At 35.4% G+C, this 17674-nt stretch overlaps 1 protein-coding gene across 3 annotated transcripts in view; it reads left to right on the top strand.

Annotated features, from left to right (window-relative positions):
- Positions 1 to 1065: 1065 nt before the first annotated feature.
- LOC149795302 (retinol dehydrogenase 11-like) overlaps positions 1066 to 17674 on the top strand; it is a 55012-nt gene continuing 38403 nt past the window's right edge. For 2 of the 3 annotated variants that reach the window (XM_089965034.1, XM_089965031.1), the window contains exons 1-3: positions 1066 to 1100; positions 8660 to 8826; positions 13886 to 14125. In XM_089965034.1, the coding sequence (XP_089821160.1) occupies positions 8676 to 8826; positions 13886 to 14125 (391 nt within the window). In that variant the 5' untranslated portion in view covers positions 1066 to 1100; positions 8660 to 8675. Of the gene's footprint in view, positions 1101 to 2492; positions 2514 to 8659; positions 8827 to 13885; positions 14126 to 17674 lie in introns of those variants that run through there. The other variant, XM_089965032.1, reaches the window with a different exon arrangement.

Below are 17674 nucleotides of genomic sequence, written 5' to 3'. Positions count from 1 at the left end.
GATTAATTTTTTTAATTTAATCATTCATTGCAAATACACCTCCAACATTTATTTAAAGACTATTATGATATTTAATAGCTGTCACATGATTAGTGTGAATTCATTCAAAGACAGTTGGGGATTATATCATAGTGATTCTTCTGTACTGTTGGTACATCATTACAATACAGAACATCATTTGAATACCACTGCAGCTCATTTGGATTGCTCAATATTTTTAGAGTTGATAGACTTATTTAAGGACTTTAGGATTTCATTCACCATACTGTAAGTTATTTTACATTTTTTCACATTGTATTTTAGGGAAATAAATTATATTTTCAATTATACAAAACTTGTTGGTTATCATTCTTTCTAGTAACTTATTTTAAGACCATATAGTCATAACATTTTTTTGCATTTACTTTCATTAAAGTTCTTTTCAAAAAGTCATAGAACATTTTTTCTGCTTGAAAATGACAAGTGATTCAAATTTTGTAAAAAATTATCATGCAAACTGCAAGCTGACTAAAGTAAGCCACTCTTTTTTTCAAGAAGACAATTAAAAGATAGTATAGAACTTTCAGGATCAAAGCTTTCTGGATATGTCCCATAAAGTTTAATAGAGTCAAAATGTGAGTATATAACAAATAATGGTTACTCTTGTTTTCTTTCCTTTTGTACAAATGAAATTTACTTTCTTTTTTTTAAATATAATTTCCATCACTTTGTTTTATCTTGTCATCCTGTTCTACAGGTGTAAAATATTATTTGTTGCATTCAGTGAATTTGCACATTAATGATTTTTATTCAAATTTTGATTGTTAAAAGTATATCAAGAACAAAAGAAAAAGAGGAGGGAAGTATTTTTAAACTTAGTTTACAGTTGCATGACCTCTTATATTATTTGCTATATTTAATCCAGACCTTCAGCAACCAATATTTTATTCTTATTTTGTCATGAAATATATTCATAGGAAACAGAAACTGTAATAAAATTCTAGCTACAAATCTGTTTTAATTTTAACAAAATGTATAAATGTATCCTTTTGTTTTCTTCGTGTGCTTCATTATACGTAACACATTAGTCAACCAGTCTGGGAAACAAAATAAACGTATAGGTGGGTGTCTGTGTAAATTGCAGTTTGAGTAAAGATATTTGTGGCATTAAAAACAAAAGCAAAAGTTGAGACATGGTTTAAAAAAATTGAATAACGCATTAGTGATACGACTCTGTATTTATTTTACTGCTAAAATACTGTTTACGGATAATATCACACAATGTTACTAGTCCGACATGTAAGACCTTGAAATAGCAATAGAAACGAACATTTGGCAGCGTTGCTTCTGGTTCGAAAAGTGAATATGTAATTATTGCATCAAATGTGAAAAGTGACGCCAGTGTTCTTTTTTAAATTTTGTCCAAATTATTCTTTTGCAGGTTATGAATTTGAAGCAATGTCAGAGTGTTCGGACATTTACAATGTTCGCCCTCCCGTTTGTAATCCCAGAAATGATTTTTTTTTTTTAATAAAAAAAAATGAAAAATAGCAAGGATTTTAAAAGTAAATGCACAAGATGTTGTTATTTCATTCACCAGTTTATAATTTCTAACCTGATTGAAGCCAGAGGGTCCATACACTCAACTTATCAGCATTTCATTCCAAACATGTTCTCGATGTAAACAAGCAGACTGCTGTCCTATTCAGATTTCTAAAAAGTTCATTTTAGTAAAAACTGTGTCGTTTGCGTCCACTATTTGCGATGTCTAGTTTTAATACTTGTAAAAATAAAATGAACAAGAAAGGATAAGCTCTTGTAATCATGTGTTGCTTGAAAACAGACTTGTCCATGTAAATATGGTGACCGTGTTGCTAAACATTAACACATTAAAAAATCTTAAAATCAGTAAGGAGTACAAACACAAGGGTGTTTGAATACTATAGGCCATTCATACATTTTATCTGCACATAGTCTGGAATGCTGTACAAACACAAGGGTGTGTGAATACTATAGGCCATTCATACATTTTATCTGCACAGTCTGGAATGCTGTATTTACACAAGGGTGTGTGAATACTATAGGCCATTCATATATTTAGCTGCACATAGTCTGGAATGCTGTATTATCGTGGTACATAATGTTATCTGTTCATATTTAATCTGTTTTGTTATTGCTGCATGGTTACAAATTGTAAAGTTTAAGTGTATATCAAAACAATTAAATGTAAATAAAACTAAAAATGGAGATGGTCTCAGACCAGAATTATTTTTCTATTTTATGTGTAAGCAACTTTTACCATGAATGATAGACCTCAATCAATTTTTGCTACACTAATGTGTTTATAATATTCACCTTAGTTCAATAAATCCTGCAATGTTTCATAGGTTGACCAGCTCCTCTTTGTATAAGCTGACATAGAGGAAGTGACTAAAAAGTATCTGCATGACTCATAAAGCAGGGACGTTTCACATGCTACTGTTTTCATTCAACAAGAAACAAATACAATTTCTTCACGTTTAATAATTATTACAGTAAGTAATTTTACTACATAAGTAATTTTAATAAGTCATAAGTCACTGGCAGACAGACTGAGCAAACAAGGCAGTATTTCTTTTGGAATATCTAACAGATTTTGGCCAGGCTCATGGGGGAGTTAACTGATGTTTAAGGCCAGATCACCATACCATGGCAGAACAATTCAATATACTGTAGATTTTGCCTAACTTAAGTTTGGTAGCACACACATCGTAAGAAACAAAATTCAACTTTGTAAGAAAACCGCTTCGGTGGCCTAGTGGTCAGGGCATCCTCTTCAGATGCGGGAAGTTGTGGGTTGGATCCCTGGCCGAGTCATACCAAAGACTCAGGAAAATGGTGCTAACAGCTGCCTTGCTTGGTGCTCAGCATTAAGAGGTCAATGTTAGGACTGGTTGGCCTGGTATCAGAATAATGTGACTGGGTGGGACATAGTGCTGCATGTCTGCGGCATCGTGCCCCAGTGCTAGACATCACTATAAACTGCCACACTGCAGACATCATAGCGATATGACTGAAAAATTGTTAATAATAATAATGAGGACTTTGTATAGCGCCTAATCTTTAGAAGCTCTAAGCACTTTACAACATTAGACAACACCTATAAGATAAAAAAACATATAATGATATGATTACAAAAACAAACACCATGGAATTAGAAAAGAGCTAGTTAAAAAGTCCAAATCACACACACATGCCTGTAAGAAGTAACGTCGATATCTGCACTGGTCTGAAAATTTCCACAAAAAAGAAAGGATCCAATAAATAAATGAAATGTGGTCATGTGAGTTATATTGAAGTCTATGAGTTAGTTACGCCACTGGAGCAGTATTTAGTTTACGTTCAAGCCTATAAACACTGTCACATTTTAGACTGGATTCTTCATAGACCTGATGATAACATTCTACGGTCCTCCCTGGTATCCCATGACCTTGCATCAGATCACCTCTGCATTATATGCCATCTTGACGTATCAGTCCCTAACCCTCCACCTTTATCTGCTACTAAGAGAAACCTCCGTATGATAAATAGGACCAAACTAATGCACGACATCCAAGCTAACTTAACAGCTTGCTTACCTCCTACCGCAGAAAACTCAGTAACTGCCTGCATTCATTGCTTGACAGACATGCCCCAGCTACCAAGTGCAGAGTATCAATTCAAAAGTGTTCTCCATGGTATAGCAGTGTTAGGAACCAGCTTCACACTGCTAAAAGAAACCGCCGTAAAGCTGAGAGGCTCTGGCTTTCCACCAGAATCACAATTCATAAGCAAATCTATGAAGCCGCTAAGAAGAATGTCACACAGGGATCGTCCTGGGCTTCGCCAATGTCGCAAATTGCGATTTTTTTTCCTTATTGGCTACAAAAATATCCCATCTGGCGATTTTTTTGGCGACAGACTTTTTTGGTTATTTAATTTGTACATACAATCATGGATTTGGACTGGATAAATTAAAAAGGAGAACGAAAGGAAACCCCAAACTTCACTAAGCAATGCATTGGAATCAATCTGTTACACAAACGATCCTTTGTTCTTATTGACAACCCCATCTTTACAGTGCATTGTTACATCATAATCTGCTTATGCTGACATCTGGGCTGAGTACTGTATGCTGCGATACAGTCAATCATGCTACCGTACTATACCTACAACTGACCGACTTCTGAAGACGCAAACAGAACAGACACAATTAATTGTATGGCTAATCCTTCTGGTTTTTTTATACCAATACAATAGTTTTGCTGAACCTTCATAGAAAATTGATAACCTTTGAAGTACCGACTACTGTGTATAAATACAAAGCAAATGGAAAAAATCTCAATCACAATTATATCTGTCGCCAGTGCAGCATTTTACTCATTGATCTTTTCCTTTTGCCATCAGTCCCGTGTTACGGCTGCAGAGATTTAAACTCCGCAACAATAGCAAAAAAAAAAAAACAGTTTTGCATAATTATTAATAATTATTTATTTCTCAAAATACAGGAGTGAAAGAATCCCTAAATTGGGTGTGAATTTATGCTTATATATACGGTCCAATATTGCCAGGTGTTGACTCGTGTAAGTTTCATTCGTGGGAATGGAGATCCTATTTTGCTTGTCGAGAAAATTTATACAGCATTCAGTGATCATTCTTGGGGTTTAGGAAGCAATTCACTACAAGCTTTGTGAAGCTAGCCGTAAGGTGGGGGGGCTGCTGAGAGACTACTGGTGTCACCTGTCAGCACTGTAGACTGTGAACGTGGATTCGGTAAGATGAACCTCATAAAAACTGACATCAGAAATAAACTCTGCATCTCATCTCTCGAGAATTTAATGAGAATCAGCATATACAGATGTGAAAAATTAGACTTTAAAACTGCATTCAACAAGTGGGCAGCCCTAAAATCACAACGGATCTTCATGCAACACTTTGTAACCTTTTGTTAATGCTTGTTGTAATTAGAGTATTAACTAACTCATCTTCTATAATTTTCATTGCCTGTTACATCAACAGACTAAATTAACACTTGAAAAAATGTACACTACTTGTTCTGGCGACACTTTTTGAAAATTCGCGACAAAATATTGAGGTTGGCGATTTTTTTGGCGACAGCTTTTTAAAAGCCAGGACCATCCCTGTCACAAATATAGTCCATGCAGCAAAATCAGCCCACTACACTACTAAGATCATGGAAAGTTCCAGCTGCAAAGAGCTCTTTGAGATTACTAACAAGCTAATGTCAAGGAACAAATCTATACCACTTCCAACTACCTTCTCTCCAGTCGACCTTCTGGACATGTTTGCAAATTTCTATCTTGACAATGGACAAACCATTAGAGATAAGTTTGACACCACAATTTCAATTGACTCGTCATCACCATACTGTTGGGATACAGAATTTGAGCAGCAACCATTAGCAGCATTTGAACCTGTCTCTATGGATTTCGTACGTACAATCCTGATGAAGAGTGCACCAAGGTCATGTGAACTTGATCCAATTCTAACATCACTGCTGCTTGAGTGCTTAGATCCAGTATTGCCTTCACTAACTGATGCTATTAATACCTCTCTCTAATTCGGAGAATTCCCATCATTTTTCAAAACTGCCATTGTAAAGCCTCTGCTGAAGAAACCAGCACTAGACAATAATGATTTAAAGAATTACTGCCCAGTTTCTAATCTCCCATTCATATAAAAAATCTTAGAAAAGGTTGTTCTATCCCAGCTTGTATCTCATCTAAATTCAAACAGTCTTTTTAGCAATGTACAATCTGCATATCGCCCTTGACACAGTACTGAAACTACTCTTCTAAAAGTAGTTAATGACATTCTCTCTGCGTTGGATAGTGGAAAGATTACAGTCCTCACCCTCCTTGGTTTGTCTGCAACATTTGACACAATAGACCATGATATATTACTTCACCGTCTCTAGCATGTATTTGGCATTCATGATACAGCCTTATTGTGGTTCAAGTCCTACTTGGTCAACAGGACACAAATTGTATCTGCAAATGGAATACACTCCAGCCCAGTTGATCTATGTTGTGGTGTTCCACAGTGGTCTGTTCTTGGACCTGTTCTCTTCATTCTGTACACTCAGTTGCTCTCAAGTGTCATAGATCATCATCCAGTGTCTCACCAATTGTACGCTGATGACACCCAAATATACAAATCTAGCCAACCAACTGAAGTTGATGCTACCATCCAAGGTGTAGAGAGGTGCATTTCTGATGTGAAATCATGGATGACATGTAACAAGCTGCCGATGAATGATGATAAAACTGAGGCCATTCTGATCACAACACAAAGACTTTCTAATTCACATCCTTTATTTCAAATAATAAAATCAGCAGCACCAACATTAAATTCACACAATCAGTACGAAACCTAGGTGTTACTCTGGACAGTACTCTCACATTGCACCAACATGTCATGAACATATGCAAGGCTGCATATCTTGAGCTGAAACGCATCAGCTCAATTTGCAAATATCTTTCAGTTGATGCCACTAAAACACTTGTGTGTTCATTAGTACTTTCAAGACTGGACTATTGTAACTCAATTTTGTCTGGTTCATCTCAATATCTGCTCCAGAAACTTCAAAAAGTTCAAAACACAGCTGCTCGGACCACAGTCAGAGCACACCTCCTGCTGCTCTGTACCCTACACTGGCTATCCATTCGATCCAGAATCAAACACAAAATTTGTTCTCTGTGATACGTTTCACTGTCGGACTCTAGTCCAACATACCTATTTGACCTCACCCATGTGTACACACCAGCAAGATACTTACGCTGCTCTTCTGACAATCGTATACTCATTATTCCCACTATGAAAACAAAGTCATATGGACAGCGTTCTTTTGCATACCAGGGCCCAGCAACGTAGAATGAATTGCCCACTGAACTTAGACACAAAGACACAGTGATCACATTCAAGAGGCTCTCAAAACTCGCTTATTTCAACTGCAAGAACAGACTTAAAGACCTAATAATATTTCCTACCTTAAATATTCTCAGCATGTTTTAAAGCGCTTAGAGCTTCTAAAGATTAGGCGCTATACAAAGTCCTCATTATTATTATTATTATAATGTTCTCTGTGCTACGTTTCACTGACGGGCTGTAGTCCAACATACCTATCCAACCTCACCCATGAGTACATACCAGCAAGTTACTTCTGACACTTGTATTCTCATTATTCCGACTATGAAAATGGAGTCATATAGACAACGTTCTTTTGCATACCAGGGCCCAGCAACGTGGAACGAATTGCCCACTGAACTTAGACACAAAGACACAGTGATCTCATTCGAGACTCACCTATTTTGATTGTAAGAACAGACTTAAAGACCTGATAATGTTTCCTTACTTTAAATATTTTCAGCATGTTTTCTGTTTTCTAATTTCATGGTGTTTGTTTTTTGTAATCATGTCCTTATGTGTTGTCCAATGTTGTAAAGCGCTTAGAGCTTCTAAAGCTCAGGCGCTATACAAAGTCCTCATTATTATTTTTATTAAAGCTACTAGTTCTATCAATTACACATAAACAGGCTTCATCTAAAAATTTATATAATTTTGTTTGAGTTAAACATTGCTCACCTTCATTATATTAAATACTGTATTTAATACTACCACACATAGTCTGGTTCCATAGATCATAAAATAACTAAAAGTGAGGAACCGCATTGGTGGCCTAGTGGTTAGAGTGTCCTTTTCAGATGCAGTAGGTTGCAAATTAGAAACCCCATCTGAGTCATACCAAAAACTTATAAAAATGGTACTAACAGCTGCTAGTTGCACAGCATTAAGAGGTTAGTGTCTGGACTGGTTGGCCTGGTGTCAGTGTGGCTGGGTGGGATATCATGCTATTTGTCTGCAGCATGATGCCCCAGTGCTAGACATCACTATAAACTGACACACTGCAGATATCATAGTCATATGACTGAAAATTTCTAGAAGCTATGTTAGAAATCCAAATCACACACACACACACACACACCATAAATTGAGGATGGTCATGGATCCAGTTTCATTAAGTAAAATTATATTTTGTTCTATATTTATAAGTTGGTCTTGTTATAAAGCAGAAATTACAGCAGCCATGAGCAACATTATATACGTATTAAGGGATTATTGGTTCATATACTTCATTATGAGATTTTCACTATAAGGTGGTACACTGTTGCACCCTTGGACACGTTTGTAAGGAGGTCTGCATAACACTGTAATGAGAGAGTACTGTATCATGTTGCATATGTAGAACAATGGAATATTTCCCACTAAGTGTACTAAAATAAAAGAGAAATATAGTAACTTTGAGCGCAAATAACTTGAAAACTATAACTGTATTTGTTCAGTTTTTATTGGAGTGGGGGGAAAGAGATCAGTCTTTACAATTTGAATATTTTTGATACATTAGAAAATTTTTCTTGTGCAGATGAGATGGGGTGGAACTTAATAGCAAATTTTAAAAAGGCCTGATGCTTCAACAGGGTAGGAACCGCAATTCAGATAACACTTTCTTTGATAAAAATTTGCTTGGTAATCAGCAATTAGGAAAGAAAATGGAAATGGTAATTAGACACTATTGACACTTAGAGAGAGGGTGTTATACCCTAAACTTACCAGCATTTGAATGACTTTTTATTTGTTACAGGTGATACTGCACAGTTATGGATTTTTGGACTTTTATTCTTGCCTTCTTGATTGTTATTGTGCTGTTATTGGCTGGTCTGAAAATCTATTTTGATGCCACGAAAGGAGTTTGCCACAGCAGTGCTGATCTGACAGGAAAAACCGTGCTAATTACAGGGGCAAATACTGGTAAATTCTGGTGAAGATTTGTTTATCTCACCTGTGAATGGCAAGATGTAGGTATCCTGTTTCAAACAACATTGGTCGTATCATCATCAAAATGTTTTGATTCTTGGTTACAGTTTTTAAAGTCAAAACAGTAGTCTTGGATGAGCTGATGTGCCAACATTCTTGTGGTATCACATTGATGTATTCCAGAATGTCTTTGAAGAATTCATAATAATCCCAAGATTTGGACCAAAATCGCAGTGAGCACTTCATAATTTCAATGAATAATTTTTAAATAAATGATTCCTTTCAAATTATATCTGAACACAACTAACAGCGCTTCTTGAGACCGAACTTAAAGTCAATTTTAGGACAATAACTTTATGTAAAAATCTGAGACACAGTTATATGATCCAGATATGGCTCAAAAGTTCACTTCCAGAACCATCAGAATTTCTATTTCAAAAAATGGACCTTGAACTCAAACATCTATAAGCAACCTATTTATAACTTACAAACAAGATAAAAAGAAGGTACACTTTCTTCAACTTTCTATGGTCAGAAAGCATTGTCAACATGTTTATATGATCTTAAAGTTTCATACATTCTTAAGACTCAGCCTGTTTGTTATTTTAAATGGGCAAAATTATGTCCTTTGAAATAAGTAGTTTTAATTTCTAAATCCAAATATCTAAACCAAAATTTGTGTATAAAAATTTAGTCTGTTTATGTAATGAGAACTTATAGTTCAAATTCTTGTTGCCAAACTTTATTTGATATTTTGTTAATCTAATTTCATAGAGAAATATATCCTTTTCAGATGTTTTGACCTCTCTCATTTTCAATCTCAATTCTGAAGACTCGATCTTAAAAGCCCCCCTCTCTCCTCCACTGTCTATCTACTATCTCTCTTTTGAACAATGATGCTGTTTATTTACAAGGTTGGCATATGTAAGTATTTTAGTAAACAAAGGATTGATTGGTGGGGATTGCAATCAGTTGGCCAATCAAATCAACCATGCTGTTGGAATGTGACCTCACAACTAATACACACACAACTTCATCCTCCAAATTACCTAAATTCACATGATAATAGAAGATATGATTCGTAGTGTTACGTATATCTGATTTAATATATATTTATTATAATTTAATTGTTTGTTTTTCAGTTTTAAATATTTTTTAAATATTTTTCTTACATGCTATTGTAATGTAAATTTATTCACTAGAGATGATACTTTTTCAGAATTTTTTTTGACCTTGACTGTTAGTTTATAAACACCTGGTGTTGATCTAAATTCTGACCTTGATTCAAAATTAGTAAACAAAGTTCTGTTTTATTTTAAAATGATTGGTTGTTTCCAAGGTCATGATGGGCCTACATGGTTTAAGATGTAAACAGCTTTTTTTTAAAAAAAATTATTTTAGAGAAAATTATTGGCCTAATCAAGGCCATATTCTGGTTTTTCCATAACTATGCATTTGTTAGTTTTAATAGTGATGTGTAGAGAGAGATTTCTCAGTTTTGGGCTTTTCACACTGATGTCAAGTTAATTTGTTGTAGCCAGATTTTGAGTTAATTATCTTCAGATCATTTGGATTTCAAAAGGATTAATTCTTTATTCTCTGGAAATATTTGAAGAGTGATTACACAGATTTTGGAAAGACATTGTTTACAAGTTTAATTTGGATTTACAATACCGGAGTGCCATTATTTGTATTTCTACAAGGAACTGTAGATAAGCACAGTACACAGTACTTACTACAGCATACGTCATCGTCATCCATCTTGGATTTATTACTAGAACTTTTGTAATTTAATTCATGGATTATTCTTAGATTATTTTTGGATTTGATTCTTGAAACTGTAAGTGCTCCTTTTTTCATTTTTACAGAATTTTCCAGGAAAATAAATTATTAGTTAAATTTTTAAAAGCTTGTTGTTTTCACTCATTCTGTGTTACTTTTCATTCAAGCCTAAACATGTAACAGCAGTGACAATCTTACCTGAATATATGGATGTAATCTTTGACTGTTTATGCAGGTAACGTAATGTAACAATCTGACATTGTTGTACAGAATACATGAATGGGTTATGACCATTTTGATGTACAAGGGGACATCTCAAAATGGATTCCCCGTGACTAAAATCAGCTGATTGAAAGATACACAAAGTAGCGGCATAGCAATGTACATAAACACATTAGCCTGTCGTAAGCTAAGCTGGTCAAATACCTCTGGTTCCAGGCACAGCTACAGATACCATTGTCAGGTACAATATACACCACTGAACTGTATAAGACATGAGGCACAGATTTCAGCATATTTTGGTGCAAGCACCACTAAAAGCTGTTGAAAATTTAGTAAAGTCAACCAGGTACCAGTTGGTCCTAACGATCATTACCCAATCAAAGGGAAATTGTATTAAATGTGAACCAGAACTGCTTTGTTGTATGTTCATATATGCCAACCTCCCAAGAGATATAAGCATAACTATTACTAATATAAATTTAAAAAAACATAATCTGAGTATGAAAAGAGTAATCAATATATTTTTCATTAAAGGTGACCATTCTTTTTAACATCTTAAATACATGCTCTTGGAAAAGCTTATTATTTGTATCCCTAGCAGATTATATGATCAAGAGGTTAGTTAAAACTGATGACATTTGAAATTTCAATGCACATTTTCTATGGGGAAGTTTTTTGAAAAATGTTTTAATGCGATCCTGCTTATAATGCAGTGTTATTCTTTGGACCCCAAGCATGACAGGTTTTACCTCGATAACTATTATAGACAAAATGTACACTTTTTATTTTAGTACATGGCAGAAACCATGGATGGATATTCCAAAGCGGGCTTCAACCACTGGCATTATACTGGCATTATGTATGTGCCATGGTAGCTCATTTGCCAAGTCAAGTAAAACTTTGTGGCAATTGTTTGACAGAACTAAAACATACACCATGGGCAGTGCTGTACAATACAATACAATGGCAACTTTGTGGCAATTGTTTGACAGAACTAAAACATACACCATGGGTAGTGCTGTACAATACAATACAATGGCAACTTTGTGGCAATTGTTTGACAGAACTAAAACATACACCATGGGTAGTGCTGTACAATACAATACAGTGGCAACTTTGTGCACACATTTCCATGGGTTCTTCTTAGTGCATTCCAGATTGACAATATTTTTTATTAAAGAATGGGATATTTTAGAAAAAGTAAAAGTATAAAATGTATGGAATGCAATTATACTTGATCACATTGAGTTGTAATTCTTACAAATGTCACAGGGTTCTTTTCTTTCCATATTAAGTTGGAGAAACATAATATATATCATGATAGGTCTGTGATTAAATTTGTAATCTGAGAAAGAAAAAGGCAGACCTGCCAAGTAAATTCTAGTAGCTACGACTGCAGATATTTCTTTCATAATTCAGGCCTTTTGTTAGGAATGCAGGGGCTTTTATAAGAGACAATTTACTTGCTCACTTCATGTGCTTATTGTGCAATACATGCAAAAATATGAGTAACCCATGCATATTGTCAACCTACTGAGCATGTGACTTTTAATCCTGGAGAGGTAGTGACAAAAACAACAATATGGGACTCATTCATGGCCCTGTAATTGGAATGAGTACACTTTAAGCACTTTAGTTGACGTTAATTGGAGGGCAGTTGTCTCATAGAAGATCTAGGGTCCAGGCTGGCGGTTATCCTCACGGTGGATACTGCCTGTCCTGACCTGTCTTCCTGTTGTTTTTTTTTCCTTATGCTTGCTCCTGAGTGTCTTGAATGGCCAGAATGTTTACTTAGAAAAAATTCGTGTTCAAAGCAGGTGTGTAGCCTGGATAATGGAATAGGACCCCATCATTTTTGTTGGTTTTCAGAACTTGAGGTAATGACTAAGAGGGATGAATGCCCATTCGTATTATGGTGTTAGAGGTAAGAAACATTGGTATTGTAGGTAAATCCAAACTTGTAAACAAATGGGAAAGAGATACTTATTTTCTCAGTGAACAACTAAACTCTGATATACCAGTCTTCAAGGCGAAGAGGGAGCATGGAAAAGATCAGACACGTACACATCACAGAAATATGCAGTTCCAGTACGTGGCTATTTGTAATGGAGATAAGGATGCAGTAAGATCACTGTTTTGCTACATTTTGGAGCAAAAGAGTACAAAGCAGGTCACTGAAGAAGATACCAGTCTGATGGGTGAGCAATATGTGAGTAAACCCACTGAGTCAGTGTCTGTGTCTGACTTAAAAAATGATGCTTCTGCTGAGGTTTTTCATGAATCAGGCCATTAGTTAGAAAAGCAGGGGCTTTTTTAAGGGACATACTACACATTCACTCCAGGTGCCTATTGTGTAATGCAAGCATAAATATGAACAATCCCATGCATATTGTTCACATACAGAATTACCTTATGTATCCCCAAAAGTCCAACCACATTTTGATACATGTATATGGTACATGGTATACATACCCATTTGAGTGATACTGAGCATTTATTTATTTAGAATTGTTAATATATATAACACAAACATTTCCCTCTTTCAGTAACACTGTTTGCCATGATGAACTAGCACTTGTAGCTTTTACTTGCCCAGACCTTATTTTCACTTGCCTCATGATGCCCAAACCTCATTTGCACTTGCCTCTTGATAACCAGAATAGTGGCATTAAGTGGTCATTAAGTGTAAAGCTTAAGTTCGGATGATGTTTTTTTTAATGAAGTTTCTAAGTTTCTTTATATTTTAATATACTGGTAAATTATTGCTTAATTCTTAGCAGTAGGTATAGTGCATGGATTTCTGTTGGCAAAATATTGAATGATACAGGAACAGTTAATAATATATATGCTTAACTCCAGTTACATTAATTTCTGGCTCTGTTCAGGTGCTTCATCAGATATAACCATATTTTCCTCCAAAAATATAATTTTAACCAAATAGACTACTGGGAGAGGTGTTGGAATTGAGGAAACTATTGCTTTGCTGTAGAAATGCAATAGTTCCGGAGAAGACTCAATAATTTTTCCAAAAGTTTGTGTTTGATTTCAGGTATTGGCTACTACACAGCACTTGACATTGCTAGACGAAATGCTCGGGTGATCCTGGCTTGTCGCAATCAAGAGAAGGGTTTGGCAGCAATGAAAAAAATCCAGGAGAGTACAGGAAACAGTAACATCGTCATTAAAGTGGTAGATCTAAGTCTTATGTCCTCTGTCAAGAAATTTGCGGAGAAGATTCTACAAGAAGAAGCACATCTGGACATTCTCATTAATAATGCTGGTGTAGCAGGTAGAACGCAATTTCTCACTTTCATATTACACAGAATGTGTGAGGGCTGTTCCAGTAAAACATATATCCCCCCCCCCCCCCGGGACGGCACTTCAAAAAAACTTCTGTAGGAGGTTGTGTTTCAAACTATTTTGATTCTGACAGTGGAAGGTTGGTTAGGAAAATCACTTCTGTTGTGGGTTGTGTTAACAAAACAAGAAATCGCTGGTGGGGTTGTCAGAAAGAAAAAAAATGAATATATATTTAAAATCGCATCTAACCTCCATCCTAGCGGTCTAACGTGAATAAAACATTGGGTCAGAAAATGATGCCAGTACACGCAAGTACACGTAATTGTACGAATTCGCGTGCTTTTAAAGCAGTGAAATGCATTCAGCATATTACATCAGCGTCGCGGATATAAAACAAAATGTGCTTTGCGCAGTATGCAGTTTGTAATAAACTTTTAACTTTAAAAGTGCATTTTGTGACGTAATTCATGCTGCCGCAGCTGTCTAAACAACACTTGATATGATGCAACATCCATATATCTGGATACCTCGGTTTGATATGAATGGCTGTTAAACTAAATTTGGTTCACTGGGCCCTGGAACAAGCATTTTATGATAGTTTTAGCCTTACTTTCATCATGGATGTTTTACAAATGCGTGTTTCGAATAAGGGCCACACATGAAACCAAAATGGCTGAATCACAACACAGTTTGTCTTCAGACGATGTTTTCAGTCAGCAAATGCTGGCTGGTGATAGCTATGATGACAATGAATTTCATGTATATCGGTCTGTTGGACATTGGGAAAATGTCACTGGAAATACCAGTGTGTGATCTTGAACCCAAAATTCACATTGAGTGCGAGTCCGATGTACATGTTGGATGGACAATATGCTGGTTATATTTATTCAAGATACCCATGTCTAAACAAGCAGACTATGGGAATGTTGGACTTAAAACCCTAATACAGCATTATGGAAGAGAAAAATCTGGCATAAGATGCAGCAAAGCACTGATTCAAGGAAGTGAATCTTTGGCAGAGTTCATGTTAGTGAAAACTGACAGAGGTCTCAGAAACACTTATAATCACGCATATTTGGACGCCAATTTTTTATTTATTTAGGTTTGCGGTAAAATTCAAAGACTTGCCAGTCCTGTTTCAGTCACCTGCATAGTGGGAAAATGTGTTGATCAGTTAGCTGTGCTGATATTTACAATGACAGAATTTAGTGGCTGAAAGTACCCCCCCGCCAAGTCATCACCATTATAAGAGTACATCAAAAGAACATGCTGCAGTAGCTGAGCAGCAATATCAAAGGCTTTGACTGGCAGCTGGGTGGGAAAATCTACTGATATTTATAGTGTTTGAATTCAGAGGCAGAGATGTACATGTGGTCATTTATAAGAGTACATCAAATAAAATAAGCATCATTATTGTGTTCATTTCCGAGTGTAACGGAATAAGCAGTGCACGTGACCTCAGAATCATGACGTGTTGAGACTTAAAATGAGTATTTTGGGGTTCAAGGGCAAACTAATGAAGATTGTAATGAGATTCAGGAGAGTGCTAAAGTTGCTAGAACTGATAGTTTGCAAGGGACAGTAGCCAAGTTGTAGGACGTGTGTGATGCCTAGCTTAGTGCTTTGAATAAGACCTTCCTTGGATCAAAAAAATTCAGATTCACTCTGACGGACAAACAAGAGCTATGTCAGTGTTATAAAGAATGTAGAAATTAAACTCTATCGCAACCAATAGTTCTTATAATTTGCATAGTTTTCTGGGAGGGAACTGCAACTTTTGCTGGTGGGACTCGTATTTTTACCAAAATGGGAGCCATGGACTCTTAGTTTTAAAATCCTAATGAGATACCTGGTTCAAAACTTTTCTTTTTGAAACAGAGATATCCAAGAGAGAATACCCATGGGGCCATACCTGTGAGTTGAAAATTGCACAACCATAATGAACAGTAACTTGTTCAAGCTAGTTATGCATATGCATTTCAGACAGCAGGCAATGAAAGGAGTTCATAGCACAGAATAATATTCATACACAGAGGAGGAGGATCATATTAAATTCAGAAACAATTAACAGATTAATGCTCATAGGGAACATCAGAGAATCCCCATACAACATAATTAAATGTGTGTAGATCTCTAGTTAGCAGAACCACTATGGCAACAAAAGAATAAAGAGACAAACTTTTATATCATGCAGATGTATGACCAAATTAAGTACACGCTCTCTATCTGCAAAAATTAAATGACCTTAAACATAAGAGACTGACTGATCTGTGTAAACTCAAAGCAAGATAGATAAAATTTGTCCTGTTTGTGTTCAGTTCTTCCTGTGTATATTTTGATCATGGTGGTATTTTCTGCAGACCTTTTGGCACTTGGTTCCAAGCCATCATTTGGTATTTGTATTACAAATTGGATAACTAAAAAAATCTATTATCTAGTACACTACATTTTTAAGCAGTGTCATTAACTAATGATGAAATTGATGAAAAAACACTTGATGTCATTCTGATATATGGATTCTTTACTACACTACTAATCTGTTCATCCTGATTCTTTTTTTTTACCATCTCCTTTAGTCTTACTGGTACCAGTGCTTTTAATAAAATTGTAACTTTTATTTTCTTTCAATCTAAATATTTGTAATGGTGTGTTATTGTCAAAATGTAAAATGTGCTTAGTGTTGTAAAATCTAAAACTATTGATTAGCAAGGGACTAAAGTAAAAAGTGGGCAGAAATTATTGCCATATTACAGTGTTGTTAGAAACAACAGGATAGTTGTACAAGATGTATTTGTAAAACTAGCAGTCATATTGTCACCACATATTCTACTTAAATAATGATATCATTATTTCCGTATATTCCTATCAGTATTTTCCCAGTGGTAGTAATTTTCTGATCTGATGTTGTTCATTTCATGCACAATTTTTACACATCAAGAATTCTCACAGTATCATTAAAAAAACTATTATCTGCACCAAATTGAGTTGTTTGAGAACAAATTAATTTTTTAGACCCAAAAATCACTGAAGCTACGAGTTTTTGCATTACAGTCTCACATTAAATAACATTTGAAGTAGCCATGATAGTAGTTTAGGATGCAACTGTACTAATTTCACCTTTGGTATATCCAAATCTTGAATGTGATGGAGGAACATAGCTCCAAAATAAACACATCAGTTTTAGAACCTGTTCATTTACTATGAATCAAGTATCTGAGACCAACTGAATTGTTAGAAATATTTTAATTCTTTTGACAACATCGTAATTAGCTGTCAAATATGGAGTAAGCCTATGGTCTTTCTGCCATCCCAACCAAGACCCCACCACAACCATGTGACCATGCCCAATGACATCACAGTAATAATCGCTATACAACTAGAGATGACATCTCTTCAAGAATTTTTATTTCAGTAGAGCCTTAACAGAGTGGAACAGTAAGAAAGAGTGACAGATATTTAAGTGTTAGGGAGATATTTAACAATGGCTATTCCTCCCGCCACCACTTCCTCATTGGAGATCACACACACACACATAAAA

The sequence above is a fragment of the Sinohyriopsis cumingii genome, chromosome 7 (genome assembly GCF_028554795.1).
Source record: "Sinohyriopsis cumingii isolate HCF-2022 chromosome 7, ASM2855479v2, whole genome shotgun sequence".
Lineage (NCBI taxonomy): Eukaryota > Metazoa > Mollusca > Bivalvia > Unionida > Unionidae > Sinohyriopsis > Sinohyriopsis cumingii.
Note: the sequence above shows the minus strand (reverse complement) of the source record. Positions and strands in the feature narration are given on the sequence as shown.